Consider the following 25,908-nt stretch of genomic DNA (forward strand, 5'->3'; position numbering starts at 1 on the left):
ACAATTCTTTCAACGTTAAAATCGTTGCACAGCTCCTTTAAGGGATTTATTTACACGGTCTCTCCAAAGGCCCAACAGAAATGCTCTTCGAGTCCTGGAGGTTCGGTGAAGACTGAAATAGGCTAGCCGGAAAGGCGCAAGGGATTTCCGGATACTGCATCCTGGCACGTGTCTCATCCACTCCGCCCTCCCCTCCTCCTCCTCCTCCTCCTTCTCTCTCTCTCTCTCTATTTCTAATCATCAACGTCTGCACAACACCATCAAACTAAACTCACTGTATGAACCGAGGCGACCAATCTTTGTTTCTAACTTGCAGTACTAATAATGCACGAAAGCAAAATAATAGCTCAATTGTAAATCGGTCAGGGGTCAAACATAGCATTAACCCACGTACGAACTTCATAAGCCCCTTTATATGGGATATTCACTGGATACCATATTTGAGGGCGCTGATTAGAGCGCGTGCTCAGAACCAGCTCACATTAATATGCTGCTGAGACCGGCAATCTTTATGATGCGGAATGCACGTTGCAAAAGAGCTGTGGCCGCCAGTGAATACCCCCTAAAGCTATGAGGGACCATATAGTTCCTTTTATTCGAGTCAATTGGAATGGAAATATAAAAGACAATGACTCAGATACATGGGGTGACATCTGTTTGAGTACAGGCGCTACCAAAATTTCGTTTGCGATGTAAAGGAATTCAAAATAAAATAAAAACCTGCTCTGTGAATTGTGTGCGGGAAATATGCGGTCTTACCTCTACCACTCATTATTTTCCGCTTGTTACCGCCATGGCGGCCATATGCACAAGCACTGACAAACACATGGTAGCGCAGGGGAAAAACAAGAGGAAGCGTAGGGGAGATATTTTTCCGATGATGCGTCATACAGAATTCAGCCCTACGAGGTCGGTACTATATATGGCACGAACAAGCGATCGCCAGTTGTTTTTTTCTCTCAAATGTTGTACGGCTACAACAAAAACAACGTGTGGGTGAAAGTCCTCCTTCAGGGAGTTCACCAATACTCTACTTGAGTAAATCAGAGAAGGACGTGCCGATGCCCTGTTCGCGTTAACAGCGCCGCGCAGCATACACTGCACCGCTGTGTAGTCAAACAGACCGCGAATATCTTAAACGACTGTCATAAAGTGCCCAATGGAAAATTGGAACGTCCGAAACGTTTTCTAGAATAAGAAAATAACTTCGGTCTATTTGGAGACTTGACGTCATATAAAGCCTTCCCTGAACAACAGAGAGAACGGCAAACCTCTGTGCGCATTTATTTTCATTAATGTCTCTATTTCCGATGTTAATCGCGTTTTCAACTGCTTTGACGGCTTCGTCTTTAGGCCGCCAGGCGCTGTGAATATCTCGTGCCGGAAATGCGTTACAAGTAAGGACATTACTGGTAACGCGTTAGTTTTTTTACTAACGTACTCGTTAGAGCCCCAAATGACTAACGAGTAATGTTGTTATTATTTTACGGTATCTCCTATCAAATTACGTTACCCGAATTACTCTTTACTTTCGATTAAAAAAAGTCCGCATGACTGATAACAAAATAATTTTAATTCTGTACACAACATAAAAGTGTAAACGAAACCCCAACTAAGCTACGTATAAGCGGCGTCATTTCAATTCAAACTCCTTCAGAAGACAGTTTTAACGTTCCTACGACAGGGCCCAAAAGGAGCGAGATTATCGCAGCCCGGAAATCCTAAGCGTCCTCGGTGCAGTAGATCACCGCAGCCGTACCCTGAGCAGCCATCACGCTGGAAAAAGAAATCCGTTCAGAAGGCAACAGTCTGCCGCCGCTCGAAGGATTTTACCTCCGCGTCCCTATTCGCGACTCCAGCGACCTATACACTCCGTGCGGGAACTATAGGGGGCGCTTTGAAAAACGCGCGCAGCGCCGCTAACGGAGGAGCTGGCGTTCGACTGTGAGGCGCGTCCAGCAGCCTGCGGCGCCTTTTCGCATGCCAAGCTGTGGCGGCGGAAGCGCGCACGGACGAAACTTTTGCTTTTTGAGCCGATAAGTTGAGGGTGACGTTGCACGAGTGCTGGGGCAGAAGGGCATTTAGCTGTACTCCACTTCTTATATATTGAGTTTGAGTCGTAATTAGGGGTAATTTCTCTAGTTGCGGCCGAAAAAGGAGTTGGAGTAATTTTCCGAAAAGCAAGACGGCCGCCACCTTAATTGCTCTGAGTGGGAAATTTATTTCGCTCGTCGCTGTAAATTTAGGACTGCTCGAACGATGATATTTGGAGGCGAGTGAGAGGTTCACGAAGTTTGTGCACGAAGTGTGCCAAGTTTCATTAAGACAGCTGGTGTGAAAGTTATGTTTCTAACGAATAAAGAAATAAAGCTGTACGGGGGTATCCAATATTGGACCCAAAATGTTGTGCTATAGCGGGCTGTGCAAAGTGCAGATTTGGGCACACAGGTGCTTGGACTTGACAGTAACATGACACAGCACTTATTATACAAAAAAAAAAAGGTGGCATAAGGAAACCAGGTGAAAATTTGGTTTGGGCGGCGTAACTCAATGGGAACCGGGTTTGATCATGAAAAGGCTGTCAAGAGAATACCACTGGTCGGGGGAGGTGGAGACTTTAGAGGTACGAAGGGACTAGTGGACTGTACTTCCAATTGAAACAACTTTACGAAAGGTGGTTCCAAAGCCGAGAAAATAAAGTTGTCGGCCAACACACGGTTTGGCCGCCAAGGGCTTTTGCGGTCAGCTGTTGTGTAATAACCTGTTGTGCGAGGTGCTGATTTTCGGCGCACAGGTACTTTGACATGACCGTCACTTGGCACAACACTTATTATAACAAAAAGAGTTGGCATAGCGAAACCAGGTGGAAATTTAGTTTGGGCGGCGAAACTAAATGGGAACTGGTTTTGACCGTCAAAGGCTGTCAGATAATACCACTCATCGCGGGAGGTGCACACTTTATCGGTAGGAAGGGACCAGTGGAGAAAAAAGAAGCCGAGAAAAAAAATTTTGTCTACAGAACTCGGGGTGTCAGCGTTTCCACATCCAAAAGGAGGCTGGTCAAGAAAGAAAGCACACCACATAAACTTCCATACTCAAACGTCCATTCTCCAGTGATTCCGAGTTTCATTGTTGTTTTCTTTAGATTTATATTTGTCACTTTTTTTACCTTTCGAATCTTTCTTCATGAAGTACAGATTGCGTGCCATACTTGTCCGGAAATATCATCGACCCGTACGATGGGGACGAAACTTCTTTGGAAGGCATTCCTCCAACGAAATTGGCACTGCATACCTGCGAGTGTGTGTTTGTCCCATCGGCGCTGACACATGTAGGCGTTACTGGTACGAAAACAAACGCAGAGCGCAAAGCGGCAGTGTAGAATATGTCAGCCGTGCCGACACAGTGGCAGACATGATCGGGAGACCAAATGTCTCACGTCGTACGGCACGGCTCCATCGTTGTCGCTGTCCTACAAAACATCGGCGAGGTGAAAAACTGTGAAACTTTGTCTCCACGAGATACGACGCAAAACTATTGAAGCACTTAATGACGTAGCACAGGCAGCACTTCATGCTGTGAACCCAGCGCAACCGCACCACTCCGACTTCAATGCGTACCAACGTACGCGGCGTGGTTTCGGTTTCGTTTTCTCGGGGGTTCTCGCTGCCTACCTTCGGTACCGGCCGCGCGGCGGCGCGCCAGTCGCGTCGCACGGAGTGTATAGGGGGCGCCACCACCAAACAAACATGGCGGCTGAGTCCAGGTCGCGTCGGCTCGGCCGGACCGCCTGAACAGGTGGCGCATTCAATTTAACAGTTTTTCTTCTGTTTAATGCCCAATTTGATAGGTATTTGAACTGAGACGGTTAAGTGTAGCCGGTGCACATAAACTTGCAAAGCATAATATTTTTTCCCCGTTTTTTTTTTTTTTTTTTTTTTTGTTCTCGTGTCAAATTTTTGTTTCGGAGATTTCGTTCAAAACCGAAACTATGGGCTCCGGAGAGACGATAATAGGCTCTTATCAGTTTTGATCATGTAAGGAAAGCGGCGATGACTACAGAATTGTTGCACCGAGAGTAATTTTCAGCCAACTCACATGCCTCGACCACGCGACCTATCTGGCCGCGAAATCGAGCTTTTGTGCGTATCCGTAAGAAACAGCTCCAGTCGTCTGCTCGGTCAACAATACAGGCTGCAGGAAAATTACGAAAATTAAGCAAGCGCTTTTTGAGCCAAGTAGCATGTTAATCCGCTGGTGCCCCACTAAGCAGCTTATACTCGTATTTCAATTCAGGTTTTAGTAGCAATCGAGATGTCATTTTGGCGAGCGGGTTGTGCATTATATTCCGTACTATGGTCCCACTAAAGTGATAATAGTACATTCTTCGGGTTGAAATATGAGCTTAGTTGACTAGCTATTAAGTGAACTGCTGAATAAAAGTATATTTGACAGAGAGTGAGATACTACTTAAACTTAGCCAACTGGTTCTAGCCGGCAGCACGGAGACAAACTGAGTAGAGTCTTCATCGGAGATTCACGCAGAACCTCTCTGTATTGAACTTTACTTCGAATCCTGAACGGAGAAAATTAGTATTTTTTGCGGCTGGTCAACCTGAGCAATGTAGACGTATATATATATTGCTGCTGGCTTCGACGGGGGTATAATATAAATATTGGAGGCGCGATAGATCAAAATGCAGTGACAGCTTCTAACGTTGTGAGACGCGTCCCCCACCTTTTGAAAGCAGATAATTTCCGTCATTCATCATTTGCAGCGAGCAGGTTTTCCTCAATCAAGTAAATGCGAAATCAGCCCAACTCCTTCAGTGTGGTCAACAGGCTTTTTCGGCGAAAAGCAGCCAAGATGAATAGCCAACGCACCGACCGGCGTGGGTGGCTCAAACTTGAAGCTAATCGAACAAAACCAAACTAAAAAAAAGCAGCTATCGAACCTTCCCATTTACTTGACTGCGACATTGCTGTTCCCTCCAGTGAAATGCCACGACTGTCGTCCTCAGTCCGCTGTTCTACATCCTTATAAAAAAACACTTATCAGTTACCAAGCAGTCGTCACTTTGAATGTGATTCAAGACAGACAAGAAATCAAAACATTTTTCCGTGACTCGTCCCCATCTAAGAAATCGAAAGCACGCGACCATGTGTTGTGGAGTAAAAGGGTTTTCAAAGACGTGATGGAAGGAAACAATCTTCTGAGCCTTCACCGCACTAACGAACACTCAGGCAAACTAAAGAAATTTTCGGACCTTCGTCAAATTAGATTGTTCGCCACCGCGCCGACAACACGTGTCCGCGAAAGCCATCAGAGACGCGGAGGGGCGCGGAGCGAACCTGGACCGGCTGGTTCCCGGTTTTCTCGCTTGGTGGCGTCCGTTTTGCTGGAGTCGCGAATAGCTACCCAGATGGTTCACATCCTTCTCTTCAAAACAAATAAATTCTCGTTCTGTCAAGAACAGAAAGGATAAACAAGTTTGGAAGCGTTGACGTTCCCACGCTTTCAATCAAAACAAGTGTGTCAGCGGTGGCCGGGTGCTGACGTGTCGTTAATTGGAAAGGCGACGTCGGTTTGTGAAGGAATAAAATAGCGTTTATTTTACCGGATTAACTTTGATTATACATGAAGAGGTCTCTTTTGCGTCCGTTACGTGGCGTGCATCCCGTCGTTCTTTTCCAGAGCGGTTTCTTCTTCCCAGGCAGGTGCTATGGGCTGGGTTCAGTTCTTCGAATCGCCATCGCGAAGCAACATTACAGTTGTCCGGATCGCGCTCGCGAAGCGTCACGTGTTCGAGGATATGAATTACACATCCTGCCAACAGTGAACGTTTTATTAACCTGATTAATGCAATCTCAATTTTTTTGTTAGTAATTGTGGCGTTATTGAAATTTTAGTATTGTGTGCTGCTTTGAATTGTTTATTTATATTGATGACTGCTGGCTTGTGCTGTTTGTGTGAGTTTCCAACGTATAAATGTGATCTGTACTCCACCCCTCTGCTGTAATGCTCTGGCGCTGCAGAGTACAAATAAATAGATAATCATTCTGAATTGCTGTATTGTAGCCAAAGTTTATAAGTTTATAAACGCGGTTTAGTATAAACAGCTGTCATATACTAACAGTGAAACACAAAGTAACAACAAACTAACATAAAGTAACGTCCGTTAGTCATGGCAAGTAACAACACCGGTATTTCGTTACATTTTCAAAATGGCAATGGAGCTCTGTAACGCATTAGCTTTTTTCCAAGCTAACGAGTAACGCCATTTCATTACTTATTTTCGGTAAAGGGCTCAAAACACTGAATATCCGATCCGCTCAAAGAGGCTGGCAAGCGAACCTGCCGCCACAGCTTTCTGTTGTAGCCGCTAGGTGGCGTCCGTATCGCTGGAATCACCAATAGTTTATATTAAGTTATTCAAGTTCGATCGAGGTGAAGTTTCTATTCGCACGAGAATTCGCGTGCAGGAAGGCGTTCGCTATGCCATCTAGATCCACTGAATTAGCCACGCTCCGAGTATCGGCACTCCATTGGCCGATTTTCTAGTGGGCGCCGTTAGTTTGATGCCTAGTGCATAGAGGGCGCAACTGGCGATCGTTGCGATTCAAGGATGCGACTTCCTGAGCTTTGAATACAGTGTCAAGCAGCTCAGGCTATATGTATATCGTTACTCTTTGCCACGGACTGTGTTAACAATTTGCGAGGAAGGAAAAGCGCTTTCCGCGATTTCAGTAACTGGAAACAACGATTATAAGCACCAATGTGGCTTAAGTGTCGTTACTCCAAAATGTAGCTGATTTAGCGGCTCGGGGCGCTGTCCGAAGGCAAACGCTCGCGAGTCGCGCCGCCCACTTCTTTTCGCGTGATATATTCATTTACCTTCCGGCCATTCTCTAACAATACGCCCCAGGATTACAGGTTACTTTCGCAGAATCAGTTCCTTGACAAACCTGCGGCTTAAGGGGTGTCCAAACAGGGCACTACAAAACGCACGACTCCGACAAATCGTGAAAATTGAAGCGGGCGCGTCCGCTTCACGCCCGCTTCAATTTTACCGATTTGTCGGAGTCGTGCGTTTTGTAGTGTCCTGTTTGGACAGCCCTTTACACGGAACCGACTATGCAGAAGGCACAAAACGGGAGGTAAACTTCGGCACTGTAGCTGATAGACCGGTTTTAGTCAATTTGTCTACCCCACCGCTGCCGCCATGCATCGTCTTTCTGTACAAGCGGTAACCCAGCTGACGGCCTGCGCGAGCAGAGCACGAGATGCCACGAGCTGTATCGCGGCGTCACACCTGCGTGGAAGGCTTCGTGAGATCGATCTACTGTGGTGCTGATTGTTGACAAAATCAATGATATCGTGACCAGCAGAGGGCGAGGTCACGGCCAATATCGAAAAAAACAGAAATTACACAAGCTTTACCATGCTGGGAGCCAAGGTAAGAACGAGTGTGCTCCGGACTTCAACTCAGTAGCCTTTGTCTTTGGAGTACCTTATTTAGAACGGTTAGGGTGAAATACTTCGCTTGCCTAGAAACATGTTACGCCAAGTAGAGCAACAGAGATGATCTCCGAATTGTTAGGACGTGAGGGCAGAGAGTGGCCGAAAACCTCTTAATTTCTCCCTTTCTTTTACACGTGTGCATACACGTGCACATGTGCTTCGTAGAAAACCAATAACTAGAACACAATAGTTGTTTCTTAATGAATTTACATTGTTTCTACGCATAATGGTGAGTAGTGGTATTTAATTCGTATGACAATCATACGCCATGTGTGTTGATTACAAATTTAGGTAACTTGACCACCTTCTTCATGAAAGTGATTCAGATACCCAACTTCTTCTCTCAGTCTCTCATTTCTTTCTTTTTTTTTCTTTTTTTTTTTTTTAAAGCAAGAAGTGCTCTTTAACGTTACCCCCCCCCCCCCCCCCCCCAATTTTTTTTCCGGCCGTCCGGCCGTGGATTTTCTGCTAAATTTAGCGGGGAAAATGGCGTCACGTCAGCTAAACAACTTGAGAAAAGTGACGGCGCGTGACCTATACGTCAACTTAGTTTCCCCGCTAAATTTAGGGGGAAAATTCACGTCGTGACCAAAACATCAATTCAGTTTTCCCGATGAATTTCGCGGGAAATTGACGTCACGTGGTCTATACACCAATTCAGTTACCCGCTAAATTTAACGGGAAAATTCATGTCTTGTGACCTAAACGTCAATCAAGTTGCTCCGCTAAATGTACTGGGGGAAATCGACTTCACGTGACCTATACACCTATACAGTTTCCCCGCTAAATTTAGCGGCAAAATATACGTCACGTGACAGAGCAATTGCCTCCCCCCTTCCCTCTCATCTTCTCTTCTCTCCCCACCCCTTCCTCTCGTAGCAACACCTTCTAGATAACCCTAGGGTGATGTTGCTCCCAGGGTGTTTCACAGAATTTCATGCATGATAAGACTTTGAAAATAAAAACAGCTGTCAATCTTTCTTTTCATATATTTTGAACCTGTTGTCGCAATCACGGGCTTCTCTGCAGGCGCACCCTCCGTCGAAACATCGGTAAGGTCGGAACTAAGCACGCACTCCCCGTTTGTGACACGGGCGTCCGCGAAAACCAGCTGTATCCTGTCGTGCAAGGGTCATCTCAGAACCAATAATATTATGTTTCGTTCCCATTTCCAGCTTTTCTTTTTATATATATATATGTGCACATATTGACAGCGAAATTCGCCTCTCCGAAATACACGTGTCCGTCCGGCGTCCGGTGACACAACGTAAACGAGTCATGGGAACGCGATTCCAATGATGACGAAATTAGTTGCACCTACAGAAAGAACGCCGAAAGCCAAAAAGATAAAAAGAAGGGCTGCCTGTGCCTTTCCGGCCGCTGTTTTCTCGGTACGCAGTGAAAAGGGCAATGCACGCATTAATCCTTCCGCCAGAGAAGCGAGTGGCACGATCCTTTTAAGGTGCCGAAATGTCACGGCGACCTACCCTATCTGGGCAAAGCACACCTTTCTGGCGTCATTTCTTTTTTCCTAGCGCAGTGGTGTCTCGCCCACACGAGCCCGTTGTAAATGCGTTCATTCTTGTCTCATTATTAAAAAACTACTCACACTATGAACGCTTCATTTTTTCTTGGGGGCGCGTGGGGGGGGGGGGGGGGGGGGGGGTCAATATTAACCAGACATTACTGTATTCATGGCAATGCGTACTTTAAAATGCGAAGGAAGTGCCCCTCCCAAGTCAGACGATAATCTTGCCCGATTCATGTTTTCTAAAACTTGAGATTTGCTGCATGTGCCGGGCTCGCCTGAAACAACATAGACTGACATATTGCCTACGATCAGCCACTGTGTACCGTCAACCACGTCATGTTCAACCCGGGTCCGGCTTATCTAGCTGTTTTTCCATGAGTATATGAAATGAAAGTGTCCTCATCTCGTTTGAGTACATAACCCTGACGTCGTCTTGTAATCTGTCAGTCAAACTGTCATCTTCTCCGAAGAAAAACAAACTAACAAAAAAGTCAGATGTCACTTCGCGGAGGCGAGGAAAAGAGCGAGTTATCGCTCTGTAAGGTATCCCATCGCAATCTGAATTTTCATAAAAGCAACCCACGAGACAGCGGTACTCGCCACAACACCAAACTGTTTGACCGCGGTAAAAAGACGGGAGGGGCCAAGAGCAAATGGCAGGGTTTTAACGAGAATCTTCGATATTAGCGCCATCCCACAGTAGCGGTTAGTCTTCGAAGACATTTTGCGACAACGAGATGTGTTTCGCAGAGAATTGTCGCTACCGTGGCATGCCGCTCACCCTTAATCTGAGACTAGAAGTTCCGCCTTCAGCGCGAGCTTTCTGCCCTTGCTAACACAAGTGGGAACGCGCAAACACGCGCAACCAAAGCACTGCGGAAGGCAGCGAGCTCGCGCCGAAGGCGGAGCTTCTAGTGTGTGAACAGAGTATAATAGGGGAGTTTGAGAATAACGTACGCAATTTTAGCTCACCTTAGCGATAACTTTAGCGCTTCTGTTAGCGCACGCCACGCAAGAAAGAATAGCAATTCTCCGCCGCGAGTCAAAACTAGGGCTGGGCGTCGATTAAAATATTCAACCCAATTGATCCCCACCCCTTAATCAATTAATTAATCGATTAATCGGTCTCGTTCATTTCATACATAATATATACTTAAAAAGCCGAAAAAAATATTTGCTTTTGCTTAGAGAACTAGAAATAAATCCTACTACTGCCTTTGTGTGTGACAAACGGCGCAATATATAATTTCTTTTTTATTTAGAATCAACCTCGACGTGTAGTAGAAAACAGTTGCAAAACACTCACACTCACAGATTATTACTTCAGCTACATGAGGCAAAGAAGTTCGTTGATACTCTCCAGCAAGAGCGACCTCCTTGATTGTTTACAATAGTTTCTGCTGCATTAAACGGACACACACACGACGTTTAAGGCGAGTTAACGTGCAACCTTCTGCGCTTGTCTTTAGTTGCAAATCTTGTTCCTACAGTTTTCTTTAAGTTAAAATTTCACCTAAAGTTTGCTCTTCATATATGTTTACTCGTCCACGTATGCGTGGCGGAAACAATTAATTGTTACTTTTCTTTTTGATTCGTAAAAAGTTTTACCGAGTAACCGGTTAAAAAATAATTGCGATTAAAGCACTACTCAATTTATCGGTAGGTTAGTAGATCAAGTGCACAGCCCTACCCAAAACCCGAGCACCTCGTGCTTGGAACGCCACCGAGATACTGCAACAATTTTTATTTCACACGCGAAATGCTGTTACATAAAAAGAAAAAAAAAAACATTTTTTTTTTCTTTAGAGTAACTTTGTAGATTTGCTTAGATGTGCAAATACGACGGCGGAACGGTCGACCGGTCGTGTCCGCTCGCGTGGCTTCGGCAAGAGAGATGCATCGTGTAGCGACATTCGCCGAAAAGCGTTCGCGCGTCACAAGCAGCAAGTTGACGGCGATCGTTGCCCACCTTGCTGCGTTTTCCAAACCGTTTGTGACGGGCGCCTCCTGTAAGAGTGCAACGACCTCCCGAATAGAAAATCGCAATCGCGAGGATGCCACGGTCGCGGCGCTGTAGCCGCGGTCTTGGGACTGGGAGCCGCCATTTTCTAACTGTGCTCGTCTTGGCTTCAGACAACTCGCGCATCACAAATCCCTTTTGGAAAAACGCAAACATTTTTTTTCACATTTGAACTAAACTACCGAAATATTTCCAGGCGCAGCTGAATGATTTCTTCATAATTAACGTGCGTGCGGCACCGCTGGCCGAATGCATCCACCTTCGAACGTATAGGAAAAGCCAATTAAGGTCCCTCCGAGTGATAGAAACAAGATGCCTCTAGAACTCAGCACCTGGCGAGTCCCCAGCATTTGATTGTCGCTCCGCAGCCAATTAACCATTAGCCGATAAGAACGCCGAATTACGAAGCAAGAATTCCTAACCCCTGCGTTTTTTTAAGCTACTGCTAACTATGTGCAAGTTCGTCTGCTTCTTTTGCAGGGGTTGTGGTTACGTCAGAAAAACGCCGAGCTCTGATTCAGTATCGACGCAAGCTGCCTCGCAATCCACCCACTATCCTTCAATCAGAGCCAAGAAGAGCGTCACCACAACCCCTGTAAAAGAAGCAGACGAACTTGCGCTCCGCATACTAGAAGACAAAATGAAGCCCCGGATTAGAAAGGCGCAAACAAATACAAGCGCTGCCTGAAGCCGAGTAGCGAGGGACCGTCACTGCGAGCATGCCGCGAGAGAGCATCGCAGGTAATCGTACGCCGTTCCTCGCGGAATTTCGGGGCGGCGTCTCCGGCCCACGGATGGCTGCAGCTTCCGTGGCGAATGCAGATGACGCCAAACCCACAGCGGGATCGAGTGAGCGAGGCATATCCGGAATTTGCCCGTCTCTTTCCATTCGGCGTCGGTAAACGATGACTTGGTCCAGTCACTGTATCGAGCTGCAACGATTGTGACCGACCCCCGCGCGCGCGCGAGCGGGGATCGGTTGCAACCGTAGCAACCATGCAAAACACGCACCGACACAAATCAATGCGCGTCTGCCGTGGTTTGCAGAGGGCAAATACGGGGCTGCCGAACGCAGCCCCTTCCACAAAACCACGACGGACGCTATAAAGGGGAACGACGATCGCTGCAAATCGTGACTCTCCGACTGCGCTCCATTCACAAATGGATCGTTGCATACGCAGAGAGCGCACACGAGAGACGAAGCGAAGGTCAAATGCTTGCGGCGTTCTCGATTTCCTCCTCGCCACTGGGAGAGAATACGTCGAAGACGTCAAACGGGAGGCGATGCGATTCAAGGTTCAAGGAACGCTTCTCGAACTATAGTTTTCTTACTTTTTTTTTTTTTTTAATGCGAAATGCGTTTCAACGGAGGCGAAGTGGGGGTTTGAATTAACAACCGCCGTCACATCGCCGTACCGTTCCGTAATGAGCTAAATTTAGGGCGCTGACTTCCTGCTCAATTTAGGGGAACGGGCACAGTGGGTCACGTAGCTCCGTACCCCTAATGGTCACGTGACAGTAACGTGCCACACTGCACCAGGTGAAGTGACGTCGCGGTATCACCTGACTCACTCTGCGATGTCGTGGTGTCAGTAGACACCGAATGCGACGTCTCGCCATGTTATCACCACGTCACCCAACGTGAATATGCCGGGTTGGGTGAAGAAAATGAAACTCCGTTTTTCGGCCCCGATGAATAAACTACGCATTGCAAAAAGCTTAAACTCAGTGCGAATGTGTCGTCCACGGGGGTGATAAAATGCGAAAAAGTTTGAGCACATTACGTTACTTGGATTAAGAGATACAAAAGAAGAAACAAAAGTCCTCTATGCGCCGACGTTCACCTAAGCCTAATATTCATCAAACCGGAATTTCAGATTGCAGGCGCCCGTAGCATTCATTTCAGCGAAAAAGGTTGTCAGTAAGAAAGGCGACATATTGCTTTCTTTTTTGAGGGAGGGTTTATTTTTTCTATCTTTTTTTTCTGAAATAAATTTTACCGGTTCAATATTGAATACCGGTTTGATGAATATTAAATTGAGATAAACGTGAACTCAAAGAAATTTTTTTTTTTTTTTGCTCTCTTATTTTTTTATTTAGGTAACGTATGTCATGTGCTCAATCTTTCGCATTTTATCACCACCGCTCGCGTTACATTCTCAATATGAGTTTCAAGTTTCTACTATGCGTATAGTTCATTTATGCGGGCCGGAAGGACGGATTTTAGTTTCTCGATCGAACCCGGTAGATCTAATAACATTGTAGACACCGTGAAGTCACGTGGCACCACTACTTCGCACCTATACGTCCGTTGTACTTTGCGTACGAGACCTTTAGGCGTAAAAGTCAAAGGACTGCTTCGTTTATTTATTTATTTTTGAAAGCAGAATACCTTTTCCCTAGCGAAGTTAGGATTTGCGCAGCCGTCGCCGCCCCGTAGCCGCATCGTGCAGTCTTCGGCTAAATTTAGCGATCCACCACTACCGAAGAACATGCACCCTGACATTAGCTCCGAGAGACGAGAGCTCCGAGCCCAAAACACTGGAAAAACGAATACAATACCTGCAAGAAACGGAGCACGATACATACTTTCGGACGCCAGCCGTCAAGTCACGCACGGCAAAATCGCTTTAGTCAACACACGTACTAAGGTACATCATTTCGAAACCTTCACCGAACCTCCGACGAATGATGATTTGGAAGAATACGCCATTGCCAAAGCCATGGAGCATGCAACCCAACGCCCTAACCCACATCTTACGTTCATATTCATAGACTGGCAGCGTACCCTACGAAATTATGCCAACAATACCTTGAACCCTGTCACGGCTAGCCTATAGTTCCTCGAGCAAATGTCCGGCACCCGACAAGAAATTCCGCCTTTTATAGGGCACCTGGGCACCAAGGCGTGCAGGGAAATGAAACAGCCTATTGTTTCAACCGCGAAAACTCGCCGGTCCCCGCCACGTAATGGCCGACAGTCTACTCGGCGGGGACAGCAAGGAACACTGACCAAGCCCTGCGGAAGTCGCGGCTGAAAGAACCGCGGGAAGAGCGGGTTATGTACCCCCCCCCCCCCCCCCCCCCCCCAAAGACCATGTCGAGAGAGCGAGCCCAGACCAACATCACATTAAATACTCACACCCCATCTTCCACCACATTTACAAACGTCCCGACTCTCTCACCTACCCCAAATGCGTAGATACCCCTCCGTCGTTGACACCTACTGATTCTGTAAGCCATCAACCCTTCCCCCCTCTTTTCCTGGGAGGAAAGGTTGGCTCCACTTCCAGGCACCGACGTACCCACCGCACTTCAGGAACTCGTCGACCATACCGGTCCTGGACCGGAAAGCCTTTTACAAAATAAAGTGTGCTCTCCCTGTCTCTCAGACATAGCTCCGCCATGATGAGCATCAAACGGGAGACTTCATTTCTAGGCCTAAGCATATTTTCGGCCTCGCCCTTGGCCAAGTTCCCTCAGTATCCCGCAGTGATGGGCTCTCCGAGTGCTCTGCGGGAAAGCAGACGCGGACGGGCATTATTCAGTGTATGAAATCACTCCCGATTCTCTAGAAATGCCTCCGCGTCTTCTTTCCCACCGTGTGCAGATTGCCCCAACCTGGTTGGGCCGATCCCCACGATCCACCGTTTGGCTCGAAAGCGTTGCCTGCGATAGGACAACAATAAACATCAAGTTTCAATTGCTCATTGTCCCCGGGCAAGCTGTGTTTTCATGTCACTTTTTTTTTTTATAAGTTTTTTTTCGTACTTGGAAGGGGAAGCAAAGTTCAGAAGTCGATGTCACGAAACCGTGGCCAAGGAAGTGACGTCACGCACGTCAAAAATAAATCCGAGGTTATTTTGAACGCGTAAATAAGAAAACAAAAGACCTGCGAGGCTCTGATGCGTGACGACGCACTCCTCGCACCGCGGTACACCAATGAAGCTGCGAACACGCTACCGCATCCGCCACGGAGGCGCCGTCGGCTCCTTTCATCCGTCTGTACTTCTTACCGAAAAAAAAAAAAAATCGTGTCGTGTGTTTGAATTGGCCCAATGGCACACCCAGGTTGTCTCCGTCCACATATCTCGTACGGAATTCCACATATGCGACTTACGGGACTCCCGACCTACGGGCACTCACTTCTTGCGCACCCGCCATCGTCAAGCGGCACGAGTCCGTGAACGGTATCTCCAAATGCCACAAACAGCACATATGGGAGGAGTGGACGAGGCACGGCCTCTTTTATATCATCCCCCTCTCATTTCTTGTGGCACCTACACGTCGTTCTACGGAAATTTATGCAGCCCTATGAATCGATTTGGTAGGCTTTACGCGTGCTGTGCGGCAACGCAGACGCGCGGGGTTTGTTTACAGAGAGTTCGACTTGGATGCAGGCGCATACGAAAGAGCTCATTGAATACAATACGCGCATTAAGAGGAAACCCGGGTGGAAGCAGTACAAAAACACGGAGGAATCGTCCTCGCCCGTTCGATACCTCAAAACAAGAACTTCCGATCGTCGCCAGACTTTCGTGCTTTACACATTTGCCAGGGTCAACGTCTGATGGACAACTGCACTTTTCTATCGGGACTCGGAACAAATAAGCTTTCCTTCGTGTCGTGCAAAACCTAAGACTGTAATAAGGAGAACAACAACAACGAAACTTTGGAGCCGAAGAATAAGGCACGACGGGCGTTCCCGATAAAAGAGAACGAGAGCTCTTGCTGTCTTTTATATTTTCTTCGTCTTTCTTGGCTATATATCGATGGCATGAAACTCTCTTACTACATAACATTCAAATACAAGTAAACACGGCACACAATGAACCGCTGCCATAGAACTTATTTTTAATCGTACTAGATACGAAGCCAAGGATTGGTAAACAAATTCTTCGAGAAAGGACGAGAGCGTCATGAAACGACTGTCCGTAGTGTGCGATGCTGCCCCATCCGCAAATTTTAAAGTGTATCATTCTCTCTTCGTGTTTTCACTATATACGCACTGCTTCATTTGTCTTTCATTTGTCGAAGTTGCTGCAGCAGTCCAAGACGTGCGGATAGTTCTGCAACGGAGTTCCTGGTACTACCCGGCAGGGTCACTGACCTCACCACTTAAGTTGTTAAAAACACACGCACCAGTCAATTAAGGAAGACCGCAACGAAGCCTTTAGACCACTAAACGCCCGCATGCAGCAAAACGAATTGCATGCGTGGGTAATTCTCGCGTTAAAAACATAAGCGAGGCGGTGCCTGAAAAAAGAAACTGCACACCCTAAAATATCCCACGAGAAGAAACACGACTGCGCGCAACAGGTCCTATTTCTACCGAACAGATGTCTTTTGAGATCGAGATGGCATATATACTACCGTCACGGACACCTTAAGGAACGCAGGGTGTGGCGACATTTCATCACCGCTCCGCAGCCAATGAGATTATTGTATCAGCCGATAAGAACGTCAAAGAACAAATCTCAAACTAATAAGCCACTCCCCCGCGTTTCTCAAGCTGTTCGCGACATAGGGCGCTTCAAGCAAGTGCTGAAAACGAGGCATAAGACCATATTACCTGATATGATTGTAGCTCTATGCGTGTATATCTATTCGCCAACTTGGGCAGCTCCTTTCCAAATAAAATTGTGTTTTGTGTATGTTTAGGCAGCCGGAAGTTTTTAGCTCCCAAGGGCGTCTGGTGTCTCAGCTGTAGATGAGCAATTTAGCCAGTGCAGTACAACCGCTAACCTGGGGTCTTTAACGTGCACCACGCAGTAGTGATACACGACCGCATGCCAGTACGATGCTCATCCAGGTCGAAACGGGCAAGGGATGGGGATTGAACACAGGATTCCTGGGTTCTGCGGCGCAAGCTTTTGCGCCCCTTCCCGATCCTGCAGCGATAGTTTTTTTTCCCGGTCACAGAGACGCTGTACTTTGAACACTCTAAAACGTTTGTCGGAGCTTAACTGTGTACGAAATTTAAAAGCGATGACATTCATATGTGCGCGTGTGGTCATTTCCAACAGAGATAAAGTCAAAGTTTGAAGCTCCACGTGTCTGCATACGACTTCTATCTTTGGCGATATACGTATACGTGATCGATGGCACGTAAGAGACAACCTCAAAAAGGCGTAGACCCGGTATCTGACAACGTTGGAACGTCCGGTTAACCTCCGTGGAGTCGGAAACAAAAGAAAACTACAACGCACACAATTCTACATACTTGCAACCCGCGTGTTGTATACCCGTTTTTCCGTCCATATACCGAAAAATACGAAAGAAAGTATATTGGCGATTTTTCTCGCATGTTTTTTTAAGCTATTTCCGAGACTTCGTCTTTCGACCGCAAGGCGCTGTAAATGTCTGATTCACTCAAGAAGGATGGCGAGTGAACCTGGCACCACCACAGCTTTCCGTTTTACCCGCTAGGTGCCAAAAATTTCGATGGAGTCGCCAACGCCGAATAATATTTCGGCCGATTACGGAAGAATTTTGTCCCAAACAATACTCTTCTGAGATTTACTGTCATTTTATTCTTGGTGATTTCGGGAAAATGATAGAGTTGACGTAGAAGCCAGCGGTATACACTCCCGTTTTTCACGAGACAGGAAAGGACCCAGCTGCTTGCTCAAGCTATTAAACGAGAGAGCGGATGTATTTCCCCCCTTTCAGCTGTAGTTTCGCTTGCCTTTGCGCGTCTACCTTTTTATGCGACGTTTTGAAGGATTCTCTGCGCCGGAGTGCACACACGTGCAACACACAATTGCGCCGCTTTTATCGTAAAAAGGAGCTCTTCCCAACCCTGTCAGAAAACGCCGAGAATCGGAAACCGAAAATAGGTGGCGCACTAAGATTTTAAATTCCATTACACACGATATGTTACGCATTTTCGGAACGTTGCCTTCAGAGGCTCTCGATTTCTATCCGGATGCAACTTTGTGTGGCGCATTTCGGAAAAGGTGAACAGTGCGAGTGCACAGTTTTGATGGGCACTCAATCTGCGGAAGCGTACTGACACCCATAGGTTTTCCTTCCCTGCCCCAAAAAGTTTATTTGATTATTTATTTGTTTATTTGTCTACACTGCCAGCCTTCACTTTCAACGCCTAAGCAGGGAGTCGTACAAGTGTCACCGTGCACCATGTACCAAGGTAACCGTGGAAAGTGAACTAGCTAGGGAATAAAGTGCTTATATCATTATTAAAACTAGTAAGTGACACCGAATAACACCTTTGGGAAGCTTGCCTCATTCATTCACAGTGTTGGGAAAGGAGGCGGCTTTAAACAAAGTCGTTCTACAGGACGGTTCAGTGACAGTTAGATGGTGTTTGTTTCTTGTCGGCCTAGTTTCATTAAAACGCAAATTACCTTGGAGCATATTAAGAATAAATTTACAGCGGTCTAGTTTTCGTCGTGTTGACAAATCGCACAATCCAGACAAAGCATATAAGTCGGAAATTGAAGACATGAAACTATACCGATTATACACAAAACGAAGTCCTTTCTTTTGGACTGCCTCAAGCATATCGATTAAAGATTGCGTGCGTGCGTGCGTGTGTGTGTGTGTGTGTGGGGGGGGGGGGGGGGGAGAGTCCCAGACAACAGCTGCGTACTCTAACGTGGGTCTGATAATAGTCTTATAGGCGCTCAACTTTGTTTCAGAAGTGCAGTGATAAAGATTGCTTTTAAAAGTCACAGTTTCTGCATGGCTTTTTCGGCTATAGTTTACATGGTCGTTTTAGTTTAGATCTGAAGTGATTGACATACCCAGATATCGAAATCGATCAACACCAGTGGTTCGGCGTTTATACAATAGGGAATTGTAGTAGACCGTTTCCGGAGCCCGCTAAGCACCCGGATAGCGCTCCGTAATCCGCCACAAGACCTTGAACTATGCAGAGAAGGCTGGCAGCGCGCATGCGCAGCTGCGCCGTTTTCTTCAGGGATACCGCAGCGGAGGAGAAAAACGATCTACTACAATTCCCTAATACGAGAAAGACAAATCTATACTTTCACGCGTTACAGTCATTTGAACATACTTTTTTGGAGTTCAAGACAATGCTCCACTTTGCGCATCACGAATGAATCGAAGAGAGACTGCGATTAAGGCATTCTTGGTCTGACAGCATATTCTTAGATGGTGAAACACCATCTAAGAATATGCTAAAAATATCGCAGAAACCTCATAAAACCGCCGGAGGTTAACCACAAAGCGCACTGATACCCATACAACTTTTCCTTCCCTGCCACAAAACGTTGCCCACAAGAGTAAGGGGTATTATTCACTGGGGAAGCTGCGCGCTTTATGGTTAACCTCCGGCAATTTTGTGAGCTGTCCACGATATTTTTAGCATATATTTTTTTTTTTTTAGAATGCGCATTCTACTCTTCCCAGCATTCTACTTCTAATTCAAAATAGTCACGGAAAAAACGGCAAGTGAAGGTTACGCCAAAACCAACTTTCGAGTTTCCCCGCGCTTTTCTGGGTGAGATCAAATGTCAAACAAACAACCAAAAACACGGCATTTCAAGAGCTTCTTTTCTTTTCTTTTTTTTTTTTTTTATTGTTTCGCTGGCGCGAATTTTCCTAGCATTCATTTTATACCATCAAACGTTTTGTGACCCGTCAGGGACAAGCTATAACTACGACTACTACCACAATAGACAACATTTTGCGTTACGCTTTCGGTTACGCCAGTAAAACCTTTCAGCCTCAGACCAAACTTAAAAATGCAATAATTTCGTGAAAAAGGAAAGGATTGTTGCTTGTAATTTGAGTTATTAGTTCAGATGGGTCTATTAATGTGTTGATCCAATTTTGGCGTAAATCAGGGACTATCAAAATTTCGTCAGAGAACGCGCTGTAGCGAGCGTTCGCGGCACACGATAAGTTGCTTCACTCCCCGCCGTCCCCGATCATGCAGACGACAATTACGCGCGAAAACCGTCTATTGCATCTTTCAACATAGTTGGCACACTGCCATGCTTTCCTGCCTTCCGTTCCACGAGAAGATCGAGAATACACAATGGGAATATGAAGAGCAACACCGACAGCGTTGAGAAGGCGGGGCTTGTCATGCAAGGAAGCTGACAATGATCGGTCCCAGTTTGCTCGGTGATATAAATGAAGTTCCGACCCAAAAACCAAGAAAAGACGGGACTGCAAGAAACCTAAAGCCCCTTGATAGAATTCACTTGAGCCTGAACAACCCCTCCAGGCAGCGGGCGGTGCGTGACAATCATCTTGAGCCAGGACGACGTGGTGCTAGCAGCCTCAAAAGCAAAACAAAAATCTGCTGTTTTTTTTTTTTTTTTCTCGCGTTTTTTGTGGGTGTTTCTTTTTTGTTTGCTAGGTTTAGCGATTGAACAATGCCATCGCCGAGTTGTCGGGCTGCAGCCGTCGAATAACGAGATAAAATGGTGTCCTCCCGCGCCCTCCGTGCCATGGCAAGGACGGCAATGTGCCATGGGGCCCAAGGGAGCCAGGGCCCTTCATACTAGCTATGGGGGAACCAATGCACAAAGGAACGCATTCCTAAGCGGGGGGTTCGGTGGGAATTCGGTGCGGCGATTGAACCTCTTCGAGGCGTCCTTTATCGTGCCCTCTTTGCAACAAGTATACGCTGGAAATATGTCTTTTGTAACGCAATGATTAACGCTGTGCAGACAGTGACGAGATGTCGGAATCGGTAGGTAATAATGTCGAAAAACAAATCATGACGCATGAAGCGTGACCTAAAAAGTCACGCCTTGTTGGCTATAGCATGTCTCAGCTAGGACGCCTACAGAAGCATAGCTTGGGACTTGACAAAAAAATGTAAACAGCATGTCTCAGCTAGGATGCCTACACAAACATATACTGTATATTGGGACTTGACTAAAAAAAAATATACTTGGGAAGACTCACGAGGCATAATTCGGCTTTTCTTTCGTTTGCTTTGCCAACCATTGTCCTCAGTCGGGCACGGATCTCAGAAACCGATGGGAGTACCAAACAGTGGTCAACACCTGAGAGTCATTCCTTCACTACTCTCTCCTCGTGCAAACAGCGCACTGAAACGGACGAAGGTCGGTTTGCAAGGTTCTGTCCCTCGCAGTGATGGGCGATCCCCTCATTGCGGTGCAGGAAGGGCCAATGGAACAGAGGAAGGCTTTGAGCTGGTTGTAGCAACAACGTTCAGAATTCGCCAGCTCCATTTTAATATCATGTTCTGAACTATGTCGCGGGTTTAAAGCGAAATGCAAGTATTATGATTACACAAGAATGAAACCATTCATAGTGACTTTTGGAAAGACGGTCGCTGTAACGCGAACTGTCATCGTGGCCCTTCTGAGAGATACTGGCTGATCGACGTGCGACTTCTCGGTAGTGCTGACAAAGGTTGTGGCGTCGAGAGATGTGGCGAAGAGCAAATGGCAAGGATAGCATCGTGTTTCTGGCTCCGTAAACACGAGGCGCAAAAATAACTCCTATCACTATTAGCCTGTTACCGTACGAGCTCCTTGCTGATGAAATACTGTAATTTACACCTACTGATTGCCCCGCTTCATTTTACGAAATCACTCCAACTTGTTTAACATACAAAACTAAGGCTGGGCGTCCATGAAACATTTTAACCCGATAAATTGAAACTCTTTAATCAATTAATCAGTTTCGCTAATTTCGATGCATAATATATTTACACCCTTTGTCTTTGCTCATTTTTTTTTTCATTATTATTATTATGTGACAAACGACGCAATGTATACTTTTTTCACATTCAACTTTGGTGTGTTTTTTGAGAACAGTTCAAAAAAACTAACTACAGCTTATTTTTACAGTTGTGGAGGCAGAGCATTTCGTTTATATCCTCTGGCAGGAACGAGCTCATTTGCTCGTTCATAAGTCACTGCTGCGCTAAACAGACACTCGCTTGGCGCTGAAGTAAATAACAGTGTGAGGTGTAATCTTTTCGCTTTGCGGTGGGTTGCAAACGTCGCCTTTTACATTACATTTAAAGGCCGACGTACACTTCGTGCTTTCCACTTTTGCCCTCCTCCTCCTTTTCTATGTCCTCTACTTTTTACCTTGCCTCAGCTTGGCTCCCCTCACAGTTAAGGAGAGGGAAGTGTTTGTTTGTTTGTTTATTTTATTTTTGACACAACTGTCAGGGATTATCTTCCCTGTAGAAAACCGAGGCTGGTGCGTCGGCCTTTAAACTTCGCCTAAAGTTTACCCGTCATATTGGTGTACTCCTCCAGACTGTGAAGCGTCTAATACTGACACTTCACAGTAAAAGTGGCGAAAGATACGCCGCGCCTCTTCCCTTTCAAGGAACGAAGTTAAAATTTAGCGTTGCTCATGTGCCCTCGACCCAACCAACTGCAAATGAGGCCACTCGTTAAAGGAAGGCAGAAGGCGGGAATAATTGGTTGCCCCGAATCCCTGAGTAGAATAGAGCGAAAAAGAAAAAAAACAAAATAACTTAGTTTGTGCTTTTGGTCCTTTTGGACTAATCCTCTATCGTTGCTGGGCCCAGTTTCGACTACAGTAAGTCCTGTTGGTTTCGGAGGGCGCCCAGCGATTTTCGTCAAGGGCTTGGACGGCGTTCGGCGTGTGCCAAGGAAAGGCCACACCAGGCCCTGCGGCTGCAGGGAAACTCCGTCGTCGGAATGTCCCAAATTGGCCCCGTGAAGATCCAGTCAATTGTCCAGCTGAGCCGCCAGGGTTCTCTCTCAAACCGTCGCCAGTGAACGACGCATCCCCCGGCTTCCCCGTCGACTTTGGGGGCAACGAGTTGCCGTTGGTAAACAACTTGGGGACTTTAGATACATAAAATCCATGATCAAAATAACTTGACTACTCCGAAATTCAGTTAAAATCAGTGGTCTTTTCTTTTTTTTTTTTTTTCATTTTTGAGTTTGCGATATAAGGGAAACGTAAATGTTATTTTTCTTTTTTTGATTAAATTCGACTGATTAACCGGTTACAAAATTTATCGCAATTAAAGGATTAATCGGAACGTTAATCGATCAATCGCCCAGCCCCAAAAATGATAAGCTCGCGGTGTAGAGGCTTGGCTCACACTCGCAATTTCTTCGTCGTGCCCAAATTGTTTGTTGGATTGCAGCCACGTAGAAAATCCCCTTTCTATGAATTAGTAGAGGTTCCGCAGGCCAACCACACGTTAGAAAAGTTGGGGTGCGTCATTTATCAAGATACTATTACATTGACCCCATTCTAGATAGCATTAGAACTGTGTCAAGTAACAAATTCTTGGGCATATCCAAAGTGTTTGTTCGTTCTAGTTAACTTCGTGAGGCAGTTGAACAGCTGAAACGTTCTAAAACATTGACACCGTGTCGCTAACAAACATAAATAACAAAACTCCGAGAAAAAAAAAAAAAGGTCGCATACGTTAATAAAACGTATTCAAATACTTCCAAAATAAGAATGGCAATATAATTTATCAGCTTCCTTGCTTGGCTTCTTGACTCAAATAAAACAATCAACTAAAATGCCAACCAAGACCTACAGAACAAATCGCGGACATATACAATTCGATTATTACAATTGAAACAATACGCGAACCATCAACGGTGCACCTGTCCTACTAATCCAAGAGGGCGACCTAATTATGTTCATTGAACTAACGAATCGCCAGCGTCCTGCCACGCAATATTCCCTGGCACGCACGTGTCGATCAAAAACTAAGGTGCTTCACCTTTCCCGCGTCACGTGCCCCAAAGGCTGACACACGCCGCCGCAGGAACATGCATGAACTATTTACAAAACCGGATTTTCTCATCGTCGGACGTGAGCAGCAGCGATTCCATCCACCGCGGCAAACCGTTCTACTCAAAAGCCACCGCCAAAACACCGATAATCGCGCACCACTACGAGGTCTTCGTTCTCAAGACGCAACGCTGAAGACAGACAGCGCCCGAATCATCAAAGAACCGCGCAAGCGCCAAGAGACCGAAAATTTGAAGGTTGAAGGCGCGCGCATTCCAAACCGATGATCGCCACCGCACCCGAACGACGCCGATCTCGGAAGGCTACGGTTCGCGGGCGTCGCTTTCTTTGTCCCCCTGTCCGAGTTTTTTCGGCAGGACCGGGGGAACAACAAAGGGTCTCGGGCAGGAAGAAGCGTCGGCCCCCCTCCCCTCCCCACGCTCCGGAGCGGGCCCACACCTAGCCGCCACCGGAGATTCGCGACTGGCTTCGGCAATGGCCACTAAGAGAAGCTACGGGAAAACAATCGGTATTACTCACCCAAGCACACCAACGAGGCGAGGAACACGAGGACTTCCATTGCGGCGGAGATCGCTGATTTCGTAGGGTCCGTCGAATGGCAGTGGGCAGGTAGGAAAGACAAGCAGGCGAGCGGTGCACCGATCTACAAAACAGTGCGCTCACTGCAGCGCCGCAGCCGTTGGACGTTGCTCGTTCGCAGGCTTCACAAGCGGCCGGGGCGTCGTCGACTCTTCGTTTTCCCTCGCCGCTTCCCTCTTTCCAGTTCGCTCGTACTTCCTTCTACCTTCTTCCTTTCTCCCTCGCTCTCCCGCCGCAAAAATATTCGAAATAGTCACGTGACACGACGTACCTGAAGATCACGTGACGGTGTCGTTTTCGCTCTCTTTTCCTTGCTGGGAAAGGTAGGGGAAAGAGGTCGCGGGAGAGGGCTTCCTGGCGGCGGCCACCTGTTCGGGCACCGCGAAACCGAAACGGCGCTTCAGGAACGAGAACGAATGGAAGGGGGTGTCGGTGGCGCCACCTGGGAACGGGCGCTGAAGAACATCTGTCCTGGCGGGTGATTCGCTCCTTCGCGTCGCGTCGTTGTAACGTGAGAGGGCTTGTCTGGAACAGTGTTGTACATCTTCAAAAATAACGAAAGTTAGTTCCTCGTTCCTTCTGACTTTTGGAACGCGTTCCCGTTACAAGGTCTTTATGCGAAAAAGGAGCTGTTCCCCTTACAGTTTAAAAAATGGAACGCATCGTTACATATATGTTACATTTGTATTTTGCTGACTACCATATTCAATTAGATAAAAGTTGTTTTCTGCTTTTTTTATCAATCCCATCAAATGACAACATACGAATTTGAATGTAGTGATGGAAGGACTCCAGGGACCCTAACTGGACCCTTGGCGGGAAAGTCGGCGAGTAATCGGGCGACTGCGATTGGCCGGCGCCAAAGTCAAGTACGGTGTCAGCCAATCACGGTCGCTGGATTTCTCGCCGACTGTTTCGCCAAATGTCCAGAAGAGGGGGGAGGGGGGGGGGGGGGCGATTAGCGGCACCGCCCCGGGTGCCGCTGACCCTAATGATGGCGCCACTGGATAAAAGTGCCGCCAAGAAGATCGACAGCGACACTCGCGTACGCTCGTACTTTATGCTGAAACTTCTACGCCCAAACGCTAGGATCGCGACATCCGACAGCATTACAGGCTGGTTTCTGTGACATCGTTTGTTGCCACTTTGAGACCACTTTTGATGTATGGGCAGGTTATGACGCTAAACACACTAGTCGAAGACTCCTTCCAGGCGCCAATGCGAGGGATGCCGGTAGATGTCAGCAAGAAGTATAGGTAACCTTTTGTGGAAAGAGGGTGCACGTTCTCTCCGTTCGAATCAAAAAGCAGGCACGTAGCCAGGGGGCGGCCCATGGCACCCCCCCCCCCCCAAATCTTCCATTTGAGACCTCATCTCCCCCTCATACAGCATTCTGTCATGGGCGCCCCCCCCCCCCCCCCCCAAAAAAAAAAAAAAAAAAAATCCTGGCTACGTGCCCGTGTCAAAGCAACCATGAGCCCCTTCTCAGTGAAGGCAGGTCACAGAACTTCAGAACACTTG

At 46.9% G+C, this 25,908-nt stretch overlaps 1 protein-coding gene across 1 annotated transcript in view; it reads right to left on the reverse strand.

Moving 5' to 3' along the window:
• LOC8027178 (lachesin) overlaps positions 1–24,757 on the reverse strand; it is a 73,048-nt gene extending 48,291 nt beyond the window's left edge. Inside the window, exon 1 of the mRNA XM_029976677.4 lies at positions 24,328–24,757. Within this exon, the coding sequence (XP_029832537.3) occupies positions 24,328–24,367 (40 nt within the window). The 5' untranslated portion in view covers positions 24,368–24,757. The remainder of the gene's footprint in view (positions 1–24,327) is intronic.
• Between the last annotated feature and the right edge of the window lie 1,151 nt (positions 24,758–25,908).

Source organism: Ixodes scapularis, unplaced genomic scaffold, assembly GCF_016920785.2.
Source record: "Ixodes scapularis isolate PalLabHiFi unplaced genomic scaffold, ASM1692078v2 PGA_scaffold0__279_contigs__length_252992795, whole genome shotgun sequence".
Lineage (NCBI taxonomy): Eukaryota > Metazoa > Arthropoda > Arachnida > Ixodida > Ixodidae > Ixodes > Ixodes scapularis.